This window comes from Octopus bimaculoides, chromosome 11, assembly GCF_046866305.1.
Source record: "Octopus bimaculoides isolate indiv1 chromosome 11, ASM4686630v1, whole genome shotgun sequence".
In the NCBI taxonomy this organism is placed as follows: domain Eukaryota; kingdom Metazoa; phylum Mollusca; class Cephalopoda; order Octopoda; family Octopodidae; genus Octopus; species Octopus bimaculoides.
In genome coordinates, this window is record NC_142938.1 from 82,776,669 (window position 1) to 82,804,168 (window position 27,500).

The window sequence follows — 27,500 nt, forward strand, 5'->3', positions numbered from 1 at the left end:
CGTGAGTGGGCACGCGTGTGGTTATCAAAATAATTCATTGTTCCGTTAAGATAATAAACAAAAATATACACCATACAGACACCATCCAGTGAGAGATAAATACTATTTAATGTGCACAGTATGAAGATAGGAGCTGGTAATAGTTTCTTTCTCTGTGCCTCCAAGCAATCGCAGGCTCTGAGCACATGGTTCGTTCTACTTCTGAAGAGAATAGACCATGTGCTCAGATCTTCTGGACTGCTTGGAGACACAAGGCGTGTTGTAAAAAAACCTATTTGAGACGGCCTGTCTAGTGCCGTATCTTTGCTCTGTGTTCCTTCCTACTAGTGCGTACGTTAAATGATATGTATATATGGATGTGTATATTCGTGCATGTATACACATACACAAACGCGCACATACACACATACAGACACACAGACACACACACACACACACACACACATATATATATATATATATATATATATATATATATATATATATATATATATGTATATGTATATATATATATATATATATATATATATATGTATATGTATATATATATATATATATATATATATATATATATATATATATATATATATATATATATATATATATATATATATATATATGTATATATATATATATATATATATATATATATATATATAATCGTGCATGTACACACACACACACACACACGCACACATATATATAACCATTTAATCTCTCCTGTCACACCTTTTTTCCTAGCCAGTCACCATGCTTGACCGCTAAATCCACAGGTTTTTTTTTTTACTCTGTCTCTGTTTATTTTCTTTTATTCCTTTCTGATGAAGAGCGTAAGCTCGAAACGTAAAAGACTTTCTCACCTTCCCGAGCGTTAAATTGATACACCTGCTTATTGTTCATACAACCTGTCTTCGTCTTTTGTTTTTCTGTAAATTTCAACTATAAATTATACGCTCACGGTTCACCCCAGTTTTATTCTGTTTTAACCTCTTACACTTTAGAGCTTTCCTGTTCTACATACCAGCACTCCACTCGGATTACCACTGAATATACTTACGGATTTCACTGGACTCTTCCGTTGATGAAAAGCCGCTCCAATATTCTACGACGTTTGAACAAAACTTTTTGGAACTTTCTGTTTTTTTCTTACTCCGGACGTCATTACTTTACCTTTCTCTCTCCTTTTCTTCTTTTCTTTTTTTCTTTTTTCTCCTTTTTCGATTACAAATGTTTCTTCTTCCACCTTCACCACCGTCTAAAGAAACACCTTTTCATGCTTCCTTTCCACTGCTCTCAGTAGATCAAATTTCTGCTTTTGCAGTTTGTATCTGCATTTGCGAAAAACTCTCCATTTTTTTGTTTTAATGGATCTACCCGTGTGAATGTATTGACACGTTCCATTACACCTGGATTCTGTAAATGTGTTATTCCGTTTGTTCATGTTGAATTTTGTCTTTGTTAATAGTTTCTTATATATATATATATATATATATATATATATATATATATATATATATATATATATATATATATATATATATATACAAATTTGACATGGGCGATTCTTTCTTTTCTTGGGATTCACGGTCAAACAGCTGGGTGGGATTGCGCGAAAAATTACACAGATGTGTAGAATGATCTGGTGGTGATGCTGGGCTTTGTATTCTTTCATAGCTACCATGGTTACCGAGATAATCTACTATAATAATACTCTTGTGTTTATGAATGAGAAAGGAAGGGGTGATAGATGAATAAGGAAGGAAGGGGCGATGTCATATTTGGCAGTGTACGCTGAAAAAATAAATCGAACAGCGTTTCAACTCTGTGTGAATATATGTGTGTGTATGTAAAAGGGAGTATGTGAATGTGTGTTTTTGTGTAGTGTGTGCGTGTGCGAGCGCAATGGAGTGGGATGGTTCATCATTGTTCGGTTGTATTTGGGCTTATTTTTTGATTTGGTTGAATCTTGGTAGTTTTTTTTTTTTTGTTCATCAGTTATTTTTAGCGATTTGATAGAAAAAAAAGTCATTCTAAAATTGCTTTTTAACGTAAGAAGTTGGTTTGACAAAACGAATATGACAAAACGAAGTCATATTTTAAACTTGAGAGAAGTCTTGCATCCTTTCATCGTACTTGTGGATGTTGTGCTTGAAATGTGCGTGTTATCTGGTTGATTTCTTCCACAGAAAACCGTAGCCTTTCCTGATTGTTACTTAAACCAAGTACACCAATTATTATTGGTATAAAGGTTATCTTTATAAATCTGCGTATGCAAGCTGGGGACTTCAGAGAAGTAATCAGTAGTTACCCTCATTCTCGTTGATTTTTGAAGAACAGTTGATCTCAATGGCGGTACATACTTTAACTTGTCTGTCCCAGTTAATAATATCCGTTGTGTTATGTTTGCACGTGGTAGAAGTTTTGATAGGAAATTTTCAGCAATATTCCTTGTGTTGATATTTATGTATGTATTCGGTAAGAGGGTAGAGTTCTTTCTCAAGTATTCCGGGTTTTCTTGGGGGTATGTTAGTCCGACTGCTTAGGGTTGTACTGGAGATCATCAGGAAGAGGATGATTCCTGAAGAGTTTACTGCTGACTCCTAGGATATTATTGTGATCTTCGTTTTTCAGCATTAGGTTTATGCATTTATTTTTACTGCTGTTATTTAACAGGTTCTATGGGTTGGCGTTGGTAAGTCTTGTAGTTGCAGACCCTTAGATGTAGCCATTATATTTTTGTAGCAGAAATGATGAAATATGCATATGCTTATATAAATTTTATTTCCGCCACTAATTTTCTCTTATTTTTCCCTCCAACAGCTTTCGAATCCCCTTCTCCGCGTTTTGGAATCCATCGCTACCAGTTCTTACTGTATCCAGAGAAAGGAAAATCTGTCGTGTTAGAAACGAACTTGGCATCAACTCGAATATTTCGTCTTGTTGAATTTGAAGGCTACAACAAGGTACGACACATAATGAGCTTTCAGTATGTTATGTCAGCAGAAAGAGGTATTTCAGCAGCTTCTGATCTGATCAGCCAGAAAAAGAGTTCTTTGTTTATGATAATTTTAACATGTTTTGGCCGGTTACTATCGTAAATAATCTACAGAAGAGTACATATATATATATATATATATATATATATATATATATATATATATATATATATATAGATAGATAGATAGATAGATAGATAGATAGATAGATAGATAGATAGATAGATAGATATGGCGTATCGTCAGATCCCAAAGACGTTTTGGCTCGGCCAACAGGGTTTTGGGCGATACGCCATAAAGTGAAGCCCATTATGGACGGGAAACCTAAGGTGATCCCATAAACCGGCCTTCCCCATTTTTAATATATAATGCTCTAAATCTTAGAGTGTGCTTCTACTTTCGGATTAATATTTTTAACAAACGATATATATATTTATATATATGAACAATAAAACAAGAAATAAACAATAAAGTGTTATATCTTCTTTTCAATATTCTTATTGTCATTCTGCGTTTTCTTTTCACGCGAGAAAGTTAAGTGTTCTGTTGTTATATATTCTTATACTGCACTCTCTCTTACTCCTAGTTTCTGTATACAGAGTCCTGCGCTCTCTTACGTATTTCTCTGCATTTTTTCTTTCATTAATTTTCATTTAGAAATCCTTTTATTCCAGAGATAATTTATTGCATGTGTAAATGCTTGCAAGAAAAATAATATCCTTAAGATTACAAACCTGAAAAAGTCCAGCACAAGTTATTACACTCGGACAAGTTCAAGACAAGTTATTACATCTGGTAAAGTACAGAACAAGAAACTTTTTATTTGAAATATTGCAGCTAAGGATAAAATTGGAAATATTTAGATTCAGAAAATATTAGCTTCTATTAAAACTAAAAATTTTATTACAAGTTATTGATTTTATTTGTTATTACTTGTTACTCCTATTAAAAATAAAACAATAACTCAAAATATTTTTTGTACTAATTAATAATTAGAAATTTGAAAATAAGTTATAAAGATTAATAATAGTACGTAACTAGTTAGTACAATAAATAGAATACAAAATTAGATATATATATTACGGTAACGTCTACTGTAACAACAAATTCACAGTAAAATTTGCTCGAGTTATTGCCTAAGTTGTTGTTAAGTCTTCAAATTTTTAGTCTAAACCAAATGCCTATTTTTTTACATAATGAAATTGCCTACCATTTATACGATTCTACTTTACATAAAACTTTAGCTATATTGGTACTCTTGGCTCTCATTTTTTTAAATATTCTAGTGTGTCAATATTTTAACAAAATGATGGTATTTTTTTAAATTATAATATTACTGTGTAAATTAAAATCAAATAATTTTTAAAATTCAAATTTTATCCTTAGCTGCAATATTTTAAGTAAATATTTTCTTGTTCTGTACTTTACCAGATGTAATAACTTGTCCTGTACTTTTCCAGGTTTATAAAGTGAACTTTTTTTTTCTCTTGCTCGCATTTTCCCATGTAATGCCTGTTTTGTTTTCAAGCTATGCTATTATGCTATTTAATAATGTGTCAATTAATAATTCAAGATTTTATATTATTGAACATTGAATTTGATAAACATTCAAAGATTAACAGCTAGTGATATTACCCATCCACAATAAATTAATGGCAGAGAATTTTACCATCTTGAAGGTTGCACCATGGCTCACCAATCGGTTACAAACAACAAGACCCCAAAACCATCAGCTTCCAGGCTCACCTGAAGTAACCTAGATTTTGAGTTGGTAATAATAGCAATGACTACTGCTGATCTAGATCTGTCAATAATGATTCAATACAACAGTAATTAGGAAAGCATATACACAAGTGAAAATTACCTGTATTCCCATAATGCAAAAATTGATATATGAAAATCCCTTTAAATTAGTTTCGATATTAGATAATAAGTTTAGAATATAATCACTTTACAACAATGCCTTCTCTGGACAGCCTTACTAAATGCCTTCAGGTCTGCCCATAGAGACACAGCCAAAAATGATTATATTCTTTCCGCAATAAAATTAGATGTGTATATCTGAAGCATATGATACATTTATGAATTAGCCTGATTAAATAATTAAGTAAATAGAAAAAGGATAGCAATTAAAAACAAATTAGCAAAAAAAGCAAAAAGCAAGTAAGGCTGAAAGAGAAAATTTTAATAATGAAAGTTAAAATTACTTAAGTGAAATATCATATTAAAAATAACTTCATTACTTAAACATGAAAGTTTAAAAATACGTTGTAGAATATAAGCACTTTAGACCAATGCCTTTTCTGAACAACCTTACTATATGACTTCAGTACTGCCCATAGAGACGCAGCCAGAAATGTCTATATTCTTTCAAGGGAATTTGGAGTTTTTAAGAAAATAAAGATGAAATAAAATTATTTTTGATGCAAATTTATTTTCTTGCAATTATTAATAAATTATATGCATTTTTATACGCAAAACATTATAAATTTTTATAGCAAGGGACAACAACTACAACATAATCATTATCTTCAATTTGCAACCAAACTATAACAAATTGCAAGGCGCGAAAATCTTCGGTGACCAGGCTCACCTTAAGTCACGTAGATCCTGAGTTGATGAAAATAATGATAATTGCTGCTAATTACCAGGAACAAGTGAGAGCTCATAGTGCAAAGGACTCGGGATTCGACAGATGAGAATCGCCGGTTGAAGGCAGTAGGTCTTGCCCACCAGGGTCAAGAGATGCAGTGGGAACAGGCACGCTCTGTCCTGGAAGGAACTCTGGAGCACTGGCCAGAGAAAATGTCCCTCCCTCCTTCGTGCTGTCACTGACCTTTTGCCAACTACAAATAGCCTTAATATAACGAGTAAATAAAACTTTGTACACTGAACGACATTTTGACAGGATACCCCAAGGCACTGAGAGAAGGTCAATTCAAGTGAAGATATGACAAGGCCTTTGCAGAAATTGACAAGTCGACTGATCTGCAAAGAATGAAGGCTAATCAACATCACCCCCAAAGGAGAGCAGATTTCTATATTTCCCACCAGGTAAAGAAAGCTTAGTCAACAAGGGCTTTGTCAAAGGTATGCAATGCGGCCTCATTTCCGCTGAGGTCGGTAACCGCAGATTTTCAGCTAAGGCTGTCGACTATATTCTGCAGAAGATAGGTCTGAAATACAGGCAACAAAAGAAAGCTATCAAGAAGATAACCACAGCACCTAAAACTAGCTGAAGGTGACTATCTTCAGTAGGTGAAAACTAGTTCGGTCCTCGATCACGCATTCAGGCGGAGCGTAAAGGCTGAGGGACGAAATGCTTGTGATTCTGTGTGTATGTTTGCATGCATGTATACACATGATAGATAGATAGATAAATAGATAGATAGATAGATAGATAGAGAGAGAGAGAGAGAGAGAGAGAAGGAGCGAGAGAGAGTGAAAGAGATGTGTGTGTTTGCGTGTGCGTGTATTATATATATGTATTTGTCTATATGTATATACGTATGTAAGAACTTATATATGTAAAGATGCACAGGCACACACTTCCACGTGAGCAAATTCAAAACTTTGATACGTCATAATCAAGCGTAAATACAACCGCGCGCACACTTATACACATGCTCACTTGTAAAAGCACACGTATAAGACACGGGTGTGTTTGAAACAAGGAGAGAAAGATCACGTCAAACGGAAGTTTAGTGTTGACAATTTTGAAGATAAATCAAAGTATATTTATTAAAATAAATGCGGAAATATTTGCATCTAAACTGCAAATAATCTTATCCTCAATATCACCAAAGACATATTCAGTGTTGTAGCTCCATTGACATAAATAATGTACTTCTGGAATGTTCTCCGAGGGACGATCCTACTGCTTTCTTACATAGTCTTCCACACTTTGGCATACAATAAGTCTGATGACTTATGCGCCGGAAAGCAACTGATTCTTTTCCCTACGGAAATATACAAAAAATGTAATGTCAGCGTTGCTAAAGAAGATGTACAGAAAGCGCCAACAGTGAAAGTTCCGGTAGGTTATCCATGAATAATACTAACATTTTGTCTGATTTAGGCCATGAATTTGTGAAAAGACGATGAGTTGATACCATCGACTCCTCGGTTGATTGCTTCTTTATTTTATTGATCTGGAAAGGCTGAAACGCAAGGTTGACCATGTGTGGGGATTTGAACTTACAATGCAAATAGTTGGAAAGCATATTTGTCGACGCGTTAACAATTCTGCTAGTTCGACGCCCAAATATTTTCTAAATTAAGTACAATGCCAGCAATATTAAGATGAGTTGAGATAAGCAGGTGCCACAAATTCCACTACTTGACTGGTGCTTTCATTCATTTCTATACCCAAGGGGAGGAAAAGCAAATTTAACCCTGGCGGGGTTTCTACTCAAAATCTGAAGAGCCGGAAAATTTTGCACGAAACATTTTTTTACCAACGCTCTAAAAATTCTGTCAATCTGTAATAATTTCTGTCATTAGTGACAAGGGCCCAAAATGTTGGTGACAGTGAAAATACGACTGTCAAAAACAGTAGCCGATTTATTTCGGGTAAAAAGAGGAGAAATCTACGAAAATGACAAGTGCAAAATGTCAACACGAAGAGGTAGCGAGTAGGAAGTAGTTCCTCTTGATTATTTCGGTGAACCTTCCTCGAAACTCTGGGTGACACTGACGTATCAAAGGTTAAGTGCACTTTCCTAGTTTGTTGCCTTTTGTTTCGAGTCACCGAGTCAAAATAGGTTCATTTAGCCTCATCAGACTCGTTTATTCATATTTTATAAACACAATGGAGGACAATGATTTCCTTCTCCCTTCAACTGTGTACATTAAGAATTTGCTGTGGGCATTGTTCGAGAACATTCTTAAACAAATCCTTTTAACCGAGTCCAACACAACTTTCTTTACCATAGCCACTGAGTAGACTTAGGTTAGTCGCCTTTTCTTTTTAATAGAGAGCAGTGGGCCGATCTTACCTATAGACTGAGATGACGGCCGAATCTCTTTTACATGTGATGGCATACATTCGATAGAAACTCACAAATCAGGAAAACACGAATACAGAATGAATAGGTACTTGATGTTTCTAGGACACGCCCCACTATTCAGACTTCAGTATCGTTAGAGCTTTTCCGGAGCAGACGGTGTTTCTTAAGCCCTGTAGTACCGAATGAGACCAAGGTTCGTTTGGCCGCTTTGAGCAGCAGAATAAAAATCGAAAGTGTATACGCTACAATCCGGTCTCATATTTCCTGAAATATTTCCTTGTAGTCAGGTGGTTCTACATAACCGGACGATGCAGACATTAACTAATTCCGCAAGTATAGCGTTTTCACTTCCTGCTCTGGGTCACCGGATGTATTTCTTCACACTCTTTTACACTGAACCAGCTTGAGGTGCAGCCAACACCTGGAATTCAGTTGTCATCTTCGTACGATTTTGTTGAGAAAGGGACTTAAGTTCTACGTCAGTCATAGAACTAAGCTCTACTTTGTAGGTGTTACGCTGGTCACTAACTTTGATTATTTGTCGTCTTTTATAAAGCGACATCATTGCAAAATACTGGGACATTTCATGTGGTTATGCCCACTGCTCGAGCTTGCTTCTTTCTGTAAATGAAAAGCCACTGTCCCATGCTGTCTTCCTCTCGTCCAGGATCGCACGGCTGATCACACATCTTAAAAACGTTTGTTGAATTCAACTGGAGTGGGATACTGCAACATCTCAGCTTACGGTTAGTGCCTCTGAAGAAAATCTCTCTTTCTTAGGAAGTGTCCTGACGATTTCCTGTTTGCCACTTATGTGGAAGTTATTGACTGCAATACTCGCAGTTTCAATGTACGAACATCTGGGAAAAACATGGGCCCTGCCATATGAGCAGAAGGGTTGCATGTATAAGTGCAGAGGTACCAAGGATCAACTCCTGATAGACAAAACTGTACTCAGAGACTGCAAGAGGAGGAAAAGTAACTTAGCCATGTCATGGATCGACTATCGACTATCCAGATTCTTGGATTATGGAATGGATGAACCTATTTTGTATTACATCAAATGTTAAACGTTTTGGTTTTCGACGGTAAAAATGCCTGCATAGCATTCAGTAACGAGTTCTGTGCATTCTTTGGGATCGTTAGTAATCTGGCTTGTGTGGGGGATTGCGAAGGGGATCAACTGAAGAAGAATGAGGTCTCTGCGTTCAATGTACATATTTCCAGAACACCTTACTGTCAGGGTTGGCTGCTATGTGCTGCTCAAATTCAAGCACTGCTCTTTTTTGTCACCTGCTTGAGATGGATGGATGATTTATTGCGCTTTTTCCTATTTATTTCTGATTTATGCAGTTTGTATTCCTGTTCAGCATTACGACGTTCTTTCCTGGCAAATCTGACTGCTGAAGTCTCCCAAGTTGCCATTTGGAGATGGGTTTTATGCTTACATGGTACTGATGCCGCACATGCTGTCCACATTGAGTTCAAGATGTTCTGCAGTATAGTGATCACATCTCTAGAGTCGTAAAACTCCAGACATTTTGGGTGCTGTCGCTGGGTATAGTAAGAGTTCCAGTCTACTTTATTCCAACCAAAGCGAGCATTTTGGAGATGGCTGTGGTTTTTGTTACTGCCCATTGAGGGACAGATTGGCAATGATCATAGCATGATCAGAGTCACCTAACGATTCCTCAGTAGTAATACTAATAACCGTTTCAGAAGTAGTGATAAAGAGCAGATCCAAAGTTTTGTCACCTCCAGTTGGGGAGTTGACTACTTAGACCCAGTTCGAGTACAGCACTAGCTCTATGAAATCATTTGCATTTCGCAGCCAATGAAAGATTTCCCAATCAATCTTAGGGTTATTGAAGTCACCTGCAATAAAATGTAAATGGCCGTTTTCCTGGCGGCAGTCCTAAGGAACTGTGTGTCCTGATGGTAATTTGGTGGGGAGGTAAACACCTCCAAGTAGAAGTGCTGACATGGTCAGACGTATATCGCAGAAAAATACTTCTTCACGTGATTGGTTCAAATCAATGCAAGGAATTGCTGAAAAGTTTGAACGAACGTAGACCATCACATCACCACGATTAATGCGGTCTTTGCGAAATAAGTTGTAGCCAGCTACACTGAAACACCCATCACACAGCTAGGAATGTGCCCATATTGTAATGAAATCGGAGTCGATACTTGTGGCATAAGAATCAAAAAGATGTACGTTGTTGCACAAGCTACGAGCATTTAAGGACAACAGTTTGTACCTTGATTTCAGTTTTATGATGATGTGTAGGGGATGGAGGGTTGTTCTGATTTTTCCCCCCACAGTCTTTTCATTGCCAACTATTGTGGGTCCAGTTTCGGACCTGGTCGACCAAGGCGGAGAGCGCCTTTCAGGGGAACACGACCTAGGTCTTTGGATGAGCTGGCAGCAAATTCCTGAGGTCAGCTATATCCTCTGATACACCAAAGGCAAATTACGTCATGGCTGAAAGATTCAGTAGCTTTCTCGATGCGTCTAGATTCAGCAAGAGCTAAGGGGAGATTTTTTAGCAAGGCACTTCGATAAGATCCCTCACTGTGGGGTTCTATACGAATGTTTGATTTGATTTCTGCTGTTTCTCGGCTTAAAGAAGAAATCATTTGTTGTATTTCCGCACTCTCAACTGACGGTCAGTTTTTGCTGTTGTTGCAGCAGTTGATGTTCTTCAAGAGGAACGGTGGAGGAAGACAAAGTCATCGGTTGTGTGGTAACGGGAGGGGAAGACATTGGTTACTGTTGTTGATGATGTTCTTCAACGGAGTAGTAGCAGAAGCCACGGTGATCAGTTTTTACCGTTGTTCAGCAGTAATGGTAAACGAAGACACGGTAGTCGGATTTTGTTGTTGTTGTTGATCAACTGCAATGGTAGAGGCAGATACACAGGCCAGGCCCTAAAAGGATCAACTGATAGCTGGACCATTTCCCAGAGTTCATCCATCATAGAAATATGGTGTCTCATTTTTTGATCTGGGATATTTCGAAAGTTTGTGGCACATCTAAGGCAGATAGAGACACGACATTTACCATATTCAACATTTCGAAAGGAGTTCTTGGGTTTTGTACATGAATTACAGACGTCATTTTCTGAGCCATGTTCTATTTTGGAACATCAACCAGTTTTATCACACTCTTCATCCATGGATGTCACCGTAACAATTTTCTTCTTTCTGTTCATCCATACAGGAGAACAAAACGTAAACAAATAGTTATTCTGCGTAAGTTTAGCACATTTTTTAACGACATAAATGAAGTGGGTTTTTTCTTTTGCTTGTTTCTGCTTTGTTTCCGTTTTCCTAACTATTCAGTGTGTGTATTACACATTTATAGAGATAAAATGTTTGTGCCATACATTAACTCAAATCGATGCTGTCTGAATAGGGCCACAGTGTGCCAGATGCCAACTGTCGAAGTGATCGCAGAGTAACGTGAGGTGAAATATTTTCCTTAAGAAGAAAACGCTCCACTGCATCTCACATTCGAAATCACGATCGGTAGATCTTTTGACCAACATCTTAACCACTATATATATGCTTGCCAAATTCCTAATATGTTCATATGTGTGTATGCTCTTTACTCTTTTACTCTTGTACTTGTTTCAGTCATTTGACTGCGGCCATGCTGGAGCACCACTTTTATTCGAGCAAATCAACCCCAGGACTTATTCTTTGTAAGTCTAGTACTAATTCTATCGGTCTCTTTTTGCCGAACCGCTAAGTTACGGGGATGTAAACACACAAGCAATCGATGGTGGGGGTACAAACACAGACACACTCACACACACACACACACACACACACACACACTCACACACACATACACACACACACACACATATATATGTGTGTGTATATATATATATATATATATATATATATATATATATATATATACGACGGGCTTCTTTCAGTTTCCGCCTAGTAAATCCACTCACAGGGCTTTGGTCGGCCTGAGGCTATAGTGGAAGACACTTGCCCAAGATGCCGCGCAGTGGGACTGAACCTGGAACCATGTGGTTGGTAAGCAAGCTACTTTATTTCATTTCAATTTGCCATAAAAGCAGTACACAGCAAGTAGCTACGGGCTGGACAAAGACATTAATGAGATGAGATGAATTGTGATTAATATGGTATTACAGGGAGAAGACAGGAGCCGCCCGCCGAACTCTGCTTTTCTAAATCAATGTTCTTTTATAAATTTACACATAGATTTACAATTTGAGGCTATAAACCTCTTACTTTACAGTTTCAATTTCAACTGTCTTTGAAATGAGGCACTTGCCTCTTCCACTTTTCTTTTCATGGGCCACAAGCCCTTTCAATATGAGGCACTCGTCCTCTTACATTTTACCGCCCGACCAGACTCCGTGCTTCACTTAAGCACCTCGCTAGTTCTTCATCGGGCAACTTTAGCAAAAAGCGGAAAGTGTCTTTAGAGAAGGAATTCATCACCCTGCACAAGTCTGTCTCCCACACGACCTCCGCAGTCCCCTGCGGAGGCCAGCTAGGGTCCTTGGTACAGGTGAGGATCCCTCTCGTCCGACCCTTCCTGGCAAACTTTTTTACAAAATTTTCAACGGACCTTCCCTTGTGGAAGAGGACTACAAATTCCTCCTCCTCATAGGTCGAGGTGTCAGTTTCTACTGTCGGCGGCACAATTCCCACCGACAGGCCTTCCTCTGTTCGTGGCACAATTCCCACCAACGGAGCTTCGGGACACGCCGGCGGTGCACTATCGGGCTCAGGCCGTGTCCCGCTCTTCTTTTTCTTCTTTTTTGGGGGGACCACTGGAATAGGACGCACTTCCACCTTAGCCAGAAGGTCCTCCTCCTCCCCCGAAACTTTCGGTGAGCAACCATTGTTGCCCACCTTCTTTCTTTTCTTCCCTTTCTTCGAGGAGGTTTCCACTTCCTCGACTTTCTCCGTCTCTCCCTCCACTGGGAGAGCGAGGGGAACAACATTTATTAACTGTTCCAGGACCTTACTCTGGTCCTGGGGGCAGTCCTTCTTAATATGACCAAGCTCCAGACACAGGTGACATTTCGGGGGACGTCCCTCGACTATGACTGGATATCTCTGCCTGTCCATCCTTAGAAAATCTGGGAGAGCCAGATCTCTGGTTGATTGGGTCCACAGGGTCAAAACCGCTTTTGACCCAACCCAATCAGCTGTCGGTAATACTTTTACGTTTAGGAGCTTGGCTCTGCTGCCACCCAGACCCCGTCGGATAGTATCTTCTATCCAGTCAATCTCTATGCCGGGTGGCAGCCCACAGACCCAAGCTCTAGATAATTTCTTTCCACAGTATGTGGGAAGAAACAGAATTTGTTGCCATTCTAAGGGCTGGCTCGCAAATTTGCGAGCCACCTCAGGGGTGTCAAATAGCAACCAAACCTTCGCGTATTTTACACCCCTTGCCATAAACTTAATAGTTGGCAGATATTCTGCTAACTCTTTTTCAATTTCAATTTTGGGAAAGACCGTAATGGTGTCGAGTAACCTAGAGTAGGTCCGCAGCACCACCGTTCTTTCCCTGAAATTTTTTAAACCACTTCTTGGGTGGGATAATCTCCCACTCCACAGTAGTGGCTTTAGTTTTCTTTATATTCTCTGCCATGCGAAAAATGTCCACATATGAATAAACAACTAAAACTTTAAAAACACAGGCAAAAAGAGAAAACAGTTAAAAAAAAGCGGAAGAATTAAAATTAACAGTTCGTACTAAAACCAGTTCATAAAAGAAAGAGAAAGTAAATACAACAGTTCAGGAAGAATAAATAAAATATAAAGTTCCAGGCAGAATAACAAATTTTCAGGCCACAACGGTACTCCGGCCCGATTTGATCCCGGCACCGCTGCAGTCGTCACTTTGCTGGTAAAAATTAAATCCTTTGCGTAGTTCCACGTGGTGTAGTTCAAAGCAAGAGGTAGACTTTTCTTCAAATTTATTAGCTTTCAAAACTTGGTTTGAAAACAATAAATTCCTTTTCTTTTTTAAACAAAGTTCACAATATTTATTTGTCGTCTTCAAGTCATGGCTTGAAAACAACAAACTTTTACAAACTAAGTTCACAATTTTTGGAGAAGTGATACCTCCAAATCACTCTTCTCACCGCTAAGTGAGACATTAAGCACGACCACAGGCAGACAAATGCGTGGAATTCAGTGGAGATTTCTTGTTCGACATAAATATAAATAAACACGAGCAACAAACCCCCACTGAAGGCCAAAAACCAGTAACGGTTTCCCCGTGTAGGGAGGCCTACACGATGGTCGAAGCAGGAAGAGTCAGTCCTACACGGGAAAAGGAAGAAATAAGTGTGGAACAGTTGATGGAAAGAGACTGGCCAACATTGGCGAAAAATAACAACGAAGCCGAAAGTCTGAAAGTAGTAAAAGACAAGGAAGAATCTGGAAAAAGTGTGAATTTTGCAGCGGTCGCTGGTGACAAGAAGCGAACTGTCAACATTGGGAATGCCGAGAGGCATAAGAATATGATGAAGAGAGAGGGTCATGGTGTTGTTGCAACCCCTCCCGAAAGGTTCATAGAAAGAACACAAAGGAAAACGTTAATATTTAAAACATATAGTAAAAAAAGCGAAAAAAATTGAATTCGTATCGGAGGCTGAAATCGAAAAGTGCCTAAAATCATTGTTTAACAAAATTACGTACATAACCAGAGGCAAGCGCTATGCTACGGTAGAGGTGAGAATGGAGTCAGAGGAAGCTGCCCGACTCCATTCTGTGGAGCCTCTGGAAACAGAAAATGTGGTTCTCCTACCACTGTACATGGGTAGGAGAACATCACGAATAACAATTGCAAACATTCCCCCCGAAGTTGACCCAGAGTGGTTAGTCGCGGCAACGACTATGGGCCTGGAAGATAAGATCACAATTCTAGAAGCAATTGTGACTGAACCAAAGCTGAGATTCGGCCAGGCCCTAAAAATGACTATTCAAGCAGAACAGGCCACACTGGAAGAAATAATTGAAAGCTTTGAGGTTGGCGGCACACGATTAGTCGTGTCAGTGGATGGCCGCAAACCTCATTGCTTCCAGTGTGGCAAGAAGGGTCACCTCAGGGCGAACTGCAGCCAGAAGAAGGACGATGGAAATACTAACCAGGAGGATACAGAAGCGAAAAAGAAGGAAACTGGAGACGAAGAGAAGAAAAATGGAGAAGAAAGGAAGGAAACAGAAGAAGAGGAAAAAAATCCAGAGGTGGTGGAGCAAACACCGGTGCCAGTGGAAAAGGTTGGAGAGGGTTGGACGATGGTGTCCAACAAAAGAAAACAACCTTCCCCAATGAAAGAAAAGGAAGAAGAAAAGAAAAAAACAAAAAAAAGTGAATCAAAAGTAAAAGACAGTGTCTATATGGTGGTTCGAACCTCAAACAGAGAGCTAATGAACCACCTGGCAACTATAAACAAAGAAAAAATGAAAAGGATAGAGTTCAAAAAAGGAAAAGCTGTGTATAAAACAACGAGAAAAATGTTTAGCGTTCTCAGCAATACCTATAGGAGAGACATAGGGGTGCCAAGGTTGGATTACGTACCTACCATGTCGGAGAATTTTTTACTTCCGACTCCACAGGCCCCAGATGGGGTGGAAAAGGCGGGGATCCCCCCCCCCCCGTCAGATACTTATTAAGGTAAGACATTTATGGCTGTTCGAATGGGTTGTTTAAATGTACGCGGCCTGTCGTCGAGCTGGAAGCAGGAGCGCTTCTTAAATGACATCAGGTCGCGAAATTTAGATGTGATTGCTGCCACAGAAGCCCGGATAAGCAGGCCAAGAGATCTGCTCCCCCTCTTGGAAGGCTACGAGAGATGCGTCTCTCCATGTCGGCCGGGAGGTGGGGGTGGGGTGTTGGTCTTAATAAAAAGAGACCGGGTTCCTGAGGTAAAGTCTAAATGTTTCCTCATTACAGTAGCAGTAGCGAAAGAGGTGGTGTGGAAGACTAGAATGGAAGGGAACAAGACGGGCATTTTCATCTCTAGTCAAGGTCTGGTGAGATATTTTTCTCTTCATTTGAAAAGAAAAATACGACTGGAGAGAAAGTGTTTGTCGGAGAAAATGTTTCAATCAAGATGGAAATATGTCGCTCGAGAGTTGCGAGTGAAAAAGTCCAATTGAATACACCATAGGTGTCTTCGAAAGTGTCAGTGGTGGGATGGGGCTTGTGGGGTCGGAGCGTAACCCAGTCCCCCACTTCATCTGTCTATATTGTTTTGTGTGTTGTTTGTTGTAAACATTCGATTTTCGATTTTATTATATTTTTAATTGTTTCATATTTTTGTAACCCCATACGTGTTATCTGACCCCAATCAGATGTTTTGTCCCTTTCTATGTTTGGCCCCTAGTGAGTAATAAAGAGATATAAATCCAAAAATCACAAAAGTCTTACCTGAGGTTGTACGTCAATAATTCACGACGCTGGCATTCAGCGACGTGACAGCAGGTGCGACAAAAAAACACGTCCGCTTGGCACTTGCCACACAGCCACTCCTACGCCTATGTATAATTTAATAAAATAATTTATTCCTAATTTTAAAAAGACTTTTGTGTTTTATTAGGCAAATGCAATTCTGAAAGCAGAATATTATATGGTGGTCATGTTTGGTCCAGACGAATTGAAGGAAGCTAATATATTCTCTCCGCATTGGATGAAGACAAATATCACTGTAAGTATGATAGATATTTTTTGTTAAATGTATCTTTTTATGCATATGTGTGCATTCGTGCATGCAACTGTCAATTTCAGCACCAATCCGATGTCCCTGCCGTATACATACATATATATATATATATATATATATATATTATATATATATATATATATAATAATAATAATAATAATAATAATATAGATTTAATCAAAAGATTAAATGTGGTATTTAAAATGTTTGAGGCACCAGAATTTGGTAGGATAAAAACCAAAAACAAAATCAAGAGATTTGGTGAATAAAATTTGAAGTAAGCAAAAAAAATTCAATAGGTTATAGCAGTACGTACGTTTCGTACAAGCTCCATTTATTCATGTAGTGAGAGCACCACAGAAAATACAATGAAAATGTACTCCTCAGCTGCATAATGGAATTTCATTTTAGAAAGTCATTTTGAAGATGTTTGAAACAGCAGCATAGTCGACATGTGTTTTTTTCTCTTACTCTTGTTTTTTGCAAACATCTTCAAAATGACTTTCTAAAATGAAATTCCATTATGCAGCTGAGGAGTACATTTTCATTGTATTTTCTGTGGTGTTCTCACTACATGAATAAATGGAGCTTGTACGAAACGTACGTACTGCTATAACCTATTGAATCTTTGTTGCTTATCTTCATATATACATATATATATATATATATATATATATATATATATATATATATATATATATATACATATACATATACATATATAGTAAATCCCAAAAGAAGAACGAGCACAAAAAAACTTAACAACGCGAGGACGTGGTACATGTAATGTGTTAGCAGACGCTCAAGGAAGGGAAGAAAGACGGTTTTAACGTTTTGAGCAACGCTCTTCTTCAGAAACAGAGGAAAGACTAATAGATAGGAAGACGGTGGAAGAAAATCGCCAACGATTCACATTTTGTTTATGTGTTTAATTATTTGGGTCTTGAGAGACACCAGTGGTGTCTTGAGCCCGCTTCTGTTTCTAGTCTATATTAATGAAATTTCAAGCGTCATAAAGCAGAGCAAAGTAAAAATATCCGCCGATGACTCTAACCTCCATAAAATTATCAACGGAGAAGGACAAACTGAATTCCAGTCTGATCTACATTTTGGAAGTCAATGATCAGATGAAAACAAAATGCATTCAGTAACAACTTTAGCTGTGTGAATTGATGTATCATCTTCCCGAAAGATTGCGTTTCCCTCTCGAAACATCTCCGAAGACATAGGAGGAATTTGCTCAGATAAAATACTTAAATAATCTTGAGTATTAATTCTGCCATGAAGAGAAACCATTAGACCGGTGGACTTCCAAAACATAGCACCCCATCACCAGATCATCCCAGATTCCCATCCATGTTTAACAGTTGGAAGACCGCCGTTTGGGTCAAATGCTCCTTTTGGCTTTCTCCACAAGTATACTCGATCGGTGGATGGAAATAAGGTAAAGGACGACTCGTCCGAGAAAATAACATTCTTCTACTGCTCTAGGGACCAATCCTATAGGTTTTTACTCCACTCTAAATGCTTTGCAACGCTTGTTTTGAAAGTAGTGGTTTTCTTATTGCAGCCCTCCCGAGAAATCCGGCTTTGTGCAGCTCCTGACGAACAGTGTTTATGGAAACTGAGTTCTCGAGGTGGTCATTAACCTCTGCAGTAATTTTGGGAGCTGAACTTTTGTGATCGTTTCTAAGAATTCGCTTAACAGCCCGAGAGTCCCTATCTTAAAAACTTTCGTTTTCTTCCGGGGTTTTGTTTCGACGAGGTGGTTTTGCCCTCTTTCTCAAAGTCTGTCATTACTTTCGAGACAGTATTTCTTGATACACCAAACATTTCGGCTGTTTTCGTTACGCTAGCGCCTGCCATACGAGCACCAACAATTTGACCTCTTTGAAAGTCCGATACATCTGTCATTTTAATGAATTTTAATTACATTTTTCTGTAAGCAGCACTAATAATAAATAAAAAAAACCAAAAATAAACAAGCTTTTGACGATTTTACTGATATTTCAAAATTATGATGCTACGATGCTAGGTGTTTCCACTATTTTGCCCTACCCCTGTATATGAGCATGTCTAGATATGTAACTATATGCATGAGAATAGATACATAAAAGTTACAAATCTACACATACATACATACATATTATAATACATAAATATATATCATAATATATATATATATATATATATATATATATATATATCTGTAATAATATGTGACACTTATTCAGTAGCCATGATAAAACTCCGAGTTTCGGATGCCAGGGTGGGAGCCCACGCCAAAACCTCTTCAGTTATCCGGCCATTGAAAATTCCTGTGAAAAATGACCTAGCATCCGAAACTCGGAGTTTTATCATGGCTACTGAATAGGTATCACATATTTTTACAGATAAATTCCTCTATTTACATAATATCGAGGTCTCTTTCTTTCTTTTGTTGTCCTTCCTATAAACATTTTTATGTATATATATATAAATTTATATTATATTATATTATATATATATATATATATATATATATATATATATATATATATATATTATATATATATATCATAATATATATATATATCATAATATATATATATATATATTATATATATATATCATAATTTCAGCGCGCAGAACTGAAGTCGGGCATAACGTCATATTCAACGGATGTAATACGTAAGTACTACTTTCACTGTTGCTCAATCGTGACACATACTTATACATACATACACACACATACATACGTACACACTTATACATACATACTTATACACATTCATACATACACACATACATAAATATATGCATGCATGCATGCACGTACGCGCGCGTTAAGATAATAAACAAAAATATACACCATACAAACACCATCCAGTGAGAGATAAATACCATTTAATGTGCACAGTATGAAGATAGGAGCTGGTAATGGTTTCTTTCTCTGTGCCTCCAAGCAATCTCAGGCTCTGAGGAAATGGTTCGAGGAGGAGGAGGAGGAGGAGGAGGAGGAGGAGGAGGAGGAAGAAGAGGAGGAAGACGAGGGGGAGGACGAGGAGGAGGAGGCAGACGAGGGGGAGGAGGAAGACGGGGAGGAGGGGGAGGACGGGGACGACGACGACGAATAATTGGAAGGGAGGATAAGGAGAGTGATCCTCCAATCGCCAGGATCAAATTACAACGGACAAGTGAAAAGTAATTTTGGCGTAGATCCTTAAATATCTAGTGATAAAATAAAGAAACACAGCGAAGGCGATGGGAAGAACGATACTAAAAATAATAACAACGACGGCAAAAATATGGAAAAGAAGGAAATAAGAAGAAAATAAAATCAATAATGCTTAACTGGTTGGAAGTGTTATCAGGAACATGTCTTGTCTCGGTAATGCAGATGGGCTACAGCAAACATTCTGTCCAGGAGCACAGATTCGCTTGTCAGTTGTTTGACCTTTATCCGTTTAGCATGTCGCTTAGTGACTGACGATATGTGCATGTCTGATCAAGAACAGAAGTTATGTGGGAGCGTCATAGCCATGTGTAGAGGGGAACTCTTTGGAGTTTGAATAGTTCACTTCTGGAAATATGGGTGTTTTGTTTATCATCCTCAGACCAACCTTATTCAGGGACCTCTTCAGTGGTGTGGGCTATTAAACCTGAAGAAAATTCTAACTAGGCCCCCACCTGCAAGATCACATGCCTTTTATCTTGATTTGAGATCACCATGTGGCGCGCACATGGTTGTGATGCATGTTCCTAGTGTATCCTTATCAGACGGGTAGTCGTGATGAGTATATTGGGCTTCGTATATTTGCACCCCAGCATCACTTTAATGACATGAGATGTTGTTCATGGTTTCCTGTATCTTAGCTATGCTATGTTCAACTTTTCGACGCTCCTCTCAAAAAGGTGTAAGCCTTTTCTATTAATTCATATTAAGAAATATCACTGCGTGTGCCTCACAAATTTGACATGTTTTTTAAAGTATTGTCTATATATTTATTAGACTTTGAGATATTTATAGATTTTTCTACGATGTGAAATTCTGTTGATAAATTCCTTTATCGTAAATATCATATGATGTTTTATAGACAGATTACTATAGCTTTGTTAAAACTTTGAGATGTTGTCTATAGGTTCCTATATCTCTGCTACGCTATGTCCAACTTGGAGACGCTCCTCACAAAAATCTGCTCCCAACCACCCCAATTCACTGCCAGGTTTGTCAACTACCAGTTCAAAGAAACAGACTCCTCAATCACAGTGGTGACAACCTGTCAGCGTGCAACGGCTCCGTGCCTGGGATGAAGGCGAGTGAACTGTGACTCGGGACTTATCTCCGGAGAAATATTTGGATGAAGATACGGGAACAACTGATGCTCACCTGTTTCCTAGTGAGAATCAGGATCATGGTCCCCAACACACAGAAATGCGAAGGCAACAGGCCCCACTTCAGTCTTGGATGACAATCTTGCTAGAGATGGTGTCTTGATAAAAATACTGGTTGATGGCTAACAGAAAAACGCATGAAAACCGCCTTGTTAGTGAAAATGTCTTATACAAATGTATCAAATAAAGGAGTCGTTAAGGAGGCTGGAAGGAAATGTGAAAGCGTCTCGCCCGGCATGTGCCTTGTGGTTGAGCAGCGCAGTCCCAGTCTTCATCCAGAGACTACTTGTACACAAAGCCAGAAGCAGAGCAGGTGGGATAAGGAGGAAAACCGAACGGTAATTGAATGCCGAATCAGGAGTGAACTCAGAAGAAGGGGATTCCGACAACGAATGAAAGCAAAATGGAATGAAATAGGACTCTCCGAAATAAGTGAGCAGGCAAGAGTAATAAGAGCAAAAGGGTGATTAACGGACATGGAGATTGAAGAGATGGATAGGAAATTAGAAAATAGAAATAATACTTCACCAACAGATAACGTGCCCAGTGAGGACAGAGAAATGAATAGCGGCAGTGAAGGCGTAGAGCAAAGGGTTCACATTCAGGTTTTCTTTGCAGTATGTTGGTCCGACTGCTTTGGGTTGGACTGGAGATCATCAGGAAGAGGATGATTCCTGAAGAGTTTACTGCTGACTCCTAGGATATTATTGTGATCTTCGTTTTTCAGCATTAGGTTTATGTAAGTATTTTTGCTGCTGTTGAAGGTGCTATCTGAGAGAGTGAGTGAGTGAGTGAGTGAGAGAAAGAGAGAGAGGATCTACGGACATTCGAACGCTATCTGCACTGATCTCGAACCTCTACCACGTTTGTCTATATCACTATTTCTGTGTAAGTTTCCTGTTGATGACCCGATGTTACTGGCTTTAATGTCTATGGAAAGGATTTTCTTTACAGACCAGTCAACTATCCCGAATGTCGGTATCATTACTCATGTTGCAGACGTCCTTTCGGGATACCGTTATCCGCCTTTTCTGAGAAAGACTTAATATTCTCGAGTCACTTCGTCTTCTTCCATAACACCTTCGTTTAGGTCTTCATCAATGCCTAGAATTTTGTAGCATTGACAGAGAGAAACTGTAGATGAACAGGTTCTGAGTCTGGGAGACTGAATTTCAACGTTTTGAAATCAAATATGAACATTACTTTCGACCAAATTCCATTTCTGTGTCAGGTGAAAATGTTAACTCCAGCTGTGTTTATGACATTGTACACATTTTAGTATAGACCTTCAGCCCATCTACAAATAAATTATGGGTTACGTTGGTATGTCTTGTACTTGCAGACCCTAGGATGTAACTATTATATTTTCGTAGCAGCAATGATAATACATGCATATGTTTATATAAATCTAATTTCTGCCACTAATGTTTTTTCTCTTATTTTTCATTTCAACAGCTTACAAATCCCCTTCTCCGGTTGCTGGACGCCATCGCTACCAGTTCATACTGTATCCACAAACACGCAATTCTGACGTTTTAAAACTGAAATTGGGGTTAACTCGACGAATTAATGTTAGTGGCTTTGAAAAAAAGAACAGGGTATTGCACATAATGGGCTTTCAGTACATCATTTCTCTACCAGAAACAAAAAGAAGCGCTTCAACAGCTTCTGATCTGATCAACCAGAGAATTTGTTCATTGTGTATGATAATTTCAACATATTTTAGCCGGTTACTATCGTAGATAATGTACAGAAAAGTGTGTATATATGTATATATATATATATATATATATATATATATATATATATATATATATAGATATATATATATATAATGTAAATGGGGGAGGCCGGTTTATCCGGTTAACTTAGATTTCTCGTCCATAAAGAGTTTAGTTTTATGGCGTATCGTCAGATCACAAAAACGTTTTGGCTCGGCCAACAGGTTTTTAGGCGATACGCCATAAAGTTAAGCCCTTTATGGACGGGAAACCTAAGGTAATCCCATAAACCGGCCTTCCCCATTTTTAATATAAACTGCTCTAAATCTTATACTGTGCTTCTACTTTCGGATTAATGTTTTTAAAAAACGATATATATATATTTATATATATGAACAATAAAACAAGAATAAACAATAAAGTGTTATATCTTCTTTTCAATATTCTTATTGTCATTATGTGTTTGCTTTTCACGCGAGAAGGTAATGTGTGTGTAGGCAATGTGTTCTGTTGTTATAATTTCTTATACTGCACTCTCTCTTACTCCTAGTTTCTGTATACAGAGTCCTGCGCTCCCTTACGTATTTCTCTGCATTTATTCTTCCATTAATTTTCATTTAGGAATCCTTTTTTTCCAGAGATAATTTATTAACTCTCAGTGCTACGAAGCGGTGTGATGTCAGAACTGTAACGCGGCGTGTTGGCAGAATCGTTAGCAGCCCCCGGATAAAAATCATTTAGCTGCATTTTTCTCTCTTTTACGTTCTGAGTTCAAACAGCAGCGAGGCTGAGTTTTCCATTCATCCTTTCAGTGGGGAGGAAAAATAACTTCAAGTGAGCACTGGAATTGATCTAATCGACTACACCGCTTCCCCCTAATTTCGGGTCTTCTGCCTATAATAAAATGGATTATTATTATTACTGCGTGCTGGCAGAATCGTGAGCGCTCCGAACAAAATGATTGACGGTATTTCGTCCGTCTGTTCCTTCAGGGTGTCCCCTGAGGTTGACTTTGCCTTTTACCTTCTTAGTGTCGACGAAAGAACTTCCATTTCAGCTTCGACAAGTTCCCGCCACTACCATATTTCTGTGTAGACTCTGTCTCGACAGTAGAGAAGATTTATCTGTCAGAAATAATTCTTCAGACTGGCATCAGTTCCTTTCTTGACGGGTTTTCATAATAACAGCTTCCCGGTTTACCTCCACTTTTACTGCTCCTTCCCCCCCTCCTCCCACTATACATTTTACGTTCTCAACAAAACACTAACTACTCAAACACACATTCAGTCTAATCATTACATGAAAGGACCCTGAACTAAAACCAAACAAAGCGACTTCCACTGATATCATCTTTTTCATAAATCTCAAAACAGTGAGCTCTAAAATTACTGGCTTGGCCGAGATGTTCGTTCGGTTTTTTAAAGCGAAAATATGACAAAAGTCTTAAACACAAAGCGATTTATCTAACCAATCATTTAATTACCATTTCGTTTTAATATCATCTGCCATCTTGAGGGCTGATCCGTTACAGGCATTCCTCGGCCTAAGTCGTTCTCGAATATACGTCGGTTTTCAGAAATAATATATGGTAAAATAGAAATCGAGTTAAGACATTTTACTCAACATTACGTGTGTCCGCTATAAATATTGGAATCGTAAAATCACTAGGAAAAAGTTAAAAGCACAAAAAATCATGTTACTCTCCAATAAATAAGAATAAAAGTACATAAAATCATGTTACACTACGTACAGAAACTGTTAAGATACACACCATAAAGTGGTATAGCTTAGTTATCGAAATCATGAAATCAGCTGTGTTATGTCATTTATCAGTCTTCCGGAATTCATATTGCACTGTAGTTGCAAAGTGTACCGCTAGGCGTCGTTGTCACTCGTGATTCTCACGATTGTTTTGAATTCAGATTTGTTTACGTCTGTTTATCTGCCACTTTCTCATTTTCATTCTCAGTCGTGCAATTATTTTGTTTCCGCCATTGCTCCTAAGAAAGTTCATGGTGAAAGTGTTAAGCGTCAGGCTATAACACTGGAAGATAAACTGGCTACGATAGAACGCCATGAAGAGGTGAAAAAAAGGTGGTAGAAATTGTACGATCTTTGGGGATGAAACGGACGATTGCATCGGCGTTTGTACATGATGGAGACAAGATTTTAGTACATATCAAATCCGAAACCGCAGGGATGAAGAAAACTGTCATCAATAAAAAGATAGGCAAAATCTTCGAAGAAATGGGAAGCCTTCTTTCTCTGAATTGTTAGGAGGAGAATTTCACAGATTTATTTGAAAAAAAGACAAGCAGGCCGTGACGAACGAGGATTTTAATAGAGCTTCACGTGCAGCAAAGTAAAGAAGAAGAGGAAGTCGAACCTAAGCCATGTCACATTACCATTAAGAAAATGTAGCAAGCATTTGCATATATCGAAAAAGGTCATTCTATGTTCGAGGATATGGATCCAAATGCTCGACACTTTCCAAGATTATGGGGACTCGTCACGAAGCTTTTGTTCCTTATAATGTAATCCTTGAGGAAAAGAAGAAGAATGCAATTCAAGGACCTCTCAACCGGTTTTTTATGCGCATCGAATAACAAGAACAGCCAGAGTCAGCTGTTGATGTTGACGATCCACAGCTATCTACATCCGCGATGGAGATCACCAACTTGTATGTACGTATTGGTAAATTCAAAATATTTTGGTTTTTATACTATTGCAAGATAATAATAATTACTGAATTTGTTTTTTAATCTTAAAAAAAGCATTTATTTTACAATATCTTATTGCAAACCGCATTCATAAATAAAGCCGCCGTGATGTTCGGTAAACAGTGCTAAATTATATTCGTGAATTTAGATGACTTTTTTCTTACTGCATTGTATAAAAAATTTAAATTATTTGTTTGTAAGCTTAAAATAAAATTTTATTAACCATGTATTATTAAAAATGCATTCACAAATAAAGCACACAACTGGGAATGGTTATTATCGGTTTAGCCTAGGGACCAGTAAATTCGGCCGAGCCTAGCCCAGAGACAAGTTTATTCCTGGAACCAATTAACGACGTAGGGTGAGGTATGACTGTATTTTCTACTCAAAGAATTTCCTGTCTTTACGGACAGGAAATTTGTATATCGGCTTTAGAATTGAAAGTTTGTCTGCTCAATTAACCGCGAAGAGATCGAAACAGATAGAAACGTGAAGGCGCAAGGTCGGACGAATAGGGAATGTACAGCAAAACGTACCAGCCAAGCCGAAGTACATTTCTTCTGCGTGTGCAAAGGAGTGTGCGATCTGGCCTTGTCGTAATGAAAGACAACGCTTTTACTGTTAGCAAGTCCTGGACGCTTTTATAGTTGGCAGGTAGTCTGCTAACTCTTCCCCTATCACATTCTTGTCGAAGTGGGCAATGGCACCACGTGACCTCGAATAGGTCCGTAGTACCACCGTCCTCTTCTCAAGGTCTTTAATCCAATGTTTAGGTGGGACCACACCCCACTCCAAAGTAGCAGCACCGTTTATTTTTGCCATGTGCAAAAAGAAATGAGTCTTAAAAGTTCAAAGAAAGGTTAAAGTAAAAAGTTCAAAAGAAAAAAGATACACAAAAAGTTAACAGAACAGTAAAAAAAAAAGGTAAAACAAAGAAGTCCAAAAAATAAATAAACAGTTCAAAAAGAAAGAAAAAATCAGAAAAGCTAGACGGAGAAAGAAAAATGCAGCAAAAATCCAATTCCTGGCCAACAGGTACTCCCGCCGATGTGGATAGGGTCCTTGGCGTGAATCATTTTTTTCCCGGTAAATGGTAAAATAAATCCAATAAATCCCAACACGAATACAGGCTACGGCCAACGATAAGTGCAACAGCAACTGTATCAGGTTCTATTAATTCGGGCGAGGATACGCCCCCCTCACGTCCACTCTGGTTCACCGGAAGCGAGCTTCTTATCATACAGCCACATCGCGAATAACCTTTTTAAGAAGTAAAATATGTATTCTTGTTTAAAACAATATAAAGCATAATCTTGTAATATATTTTCTGCTGGATTACTATGATCTGAATACAGCTAATTAACTAATAATTTTGCCAAAATCCAATCAACTAAAACTTTTCCTTTGCGACAGAGTGTATCGTCTCATAGACGTGTAAGCGTAAGCACCTGTTTTTGTTTTGCTTTATTCCTTTGTCTGCAAATTGTATCAGACAGGCTTTCTATGTCGGATTTTTCAGTTGTAATCTTATTATAGAATTCTTCATACAATCTCACTACATACAGACTTACATGTACATACACATGAATCTTCCTATACATATAAACACACCAATGCCAGGAACAAGTGAGAGCTCATAGTGCAAAATACTCGGGATTCGACAGATGAGAATCGCCGGTTGAAGGCAGTAGGTCTTGCCCACCAGGGTCAAGAGATGCAGTGGGAACAGGCACGCTCTGTCCTGGAAGGAACTCTGGAGCACTGGCCAGAGAAAATTTTCCTCCCTCCTTCGTGCTGTCACTGACCTTTTGCCAACTACAAATAGCCTTAATATAACTAGTAAATAAAACTTTGTACGCTGAACAACATTTTGACAGGATACCCCAAGGCACTGAGAGAAGGTCAATTCAAGTGAAGATATGACAAGGCCTTTGCAGAAATTGAC

General features: G+C 38.3%; 2 protein-coding genes across 6 annotated transcripts in view; both read left to right on the top strand.

Annotated features, from left to right (window-relative positions):
• Positions 1 to 3,133, top strand: part of LOC149133416 (uncharacterized) — a 7,448-nt gene extending 4,315 nt beyond the window's left edge. Inside the window, exon 4 of one of the 2 annotated variants that reach the window (XM_089360482.1) lies at positions 2,821 to 3,133. In XM_089360482.1, the coding sequence (XP_089216608.1) occupies positions 2,821 to 3,098 (278 nt within the window). In that variant the 3' untranslated portion in view covers positions 3,099 to 3,133. Of the gene's footprint in view, positions 1 to 1,001; positions 1,452 to 2,820 lie in introns of those variants that run through there. The other variant, XM_089360481.1, reaches the window with a different exon arrangement.
• Positions 3,134 to 6,590: 3,457 nt separating this feature from the next.
• LOC149133417 (uncharacterized) lies at positions 6,591 to 23,256 on the top strand. 4 transcript variants are annotated; one of them, XM_089360483.1, is made up of 4 exons: positions 6,597 to 7,032; positions 16,618 to 16,725; positions 19,362 to 19,410; positions 22,570 to 23,256. In XM_089360483.1, the coding sequence occupies exons 1-4, from the start codon at positions 6,838 to 6,840 to the stop codon at positions 22,854 to 22,856; spliced, it is 639 nt and encodes a 212-aa protein (XP_089216609.1). In that variant the 5' UTR covers positions 6,597 to 6,837; the 3' UTR covers positions 22,857 to 23,256. The 4 variants fall into 4 exon arrangements, with proteins under 4 accessions (XP_089216612.1, XP_089216611.1, XP_089216609.1 ...); XM_089360484.1 differs by lacking the exon at positions 6,597 to 7,032 and adding an exon at positions 12,008 to 12,061; XM_089360486.1 differs by lacking the exons at positions 19,362 to 19,410; positions 22,570 to 23,256 and adding an exon at positions 18,311 to 18,656 and having other exon boundaries at positions 6,591 to 7,032.
• Positions 23,257 to 27,500: the final 4,244 nt, after the last annotated feature.

Bases quoted from the DNA above. Each gene is read 5' to 3' on its own strand.
- LOC149133417 (XM_089360483.1), top strand. From the start codon at position 6,838: ATGTACTTCTGGAATGTTCTCCGAGGGACGATCCTACTGCTTTCTTAC. The intron at 16,726-19,361 runs GTAAGTATGATA...TCATAATTTCAG, and splicing joins GGATGAAGACAAATATCACT to CGCGCAGAACTGAAGTCGGG. The intron at 19,411-22,569 runs GTAAGTACTACT...TCATTTCAACAG, and splicing joins ATATTCAACGGATGTAATAC to CTTACAAATCCCCTTCTCCG.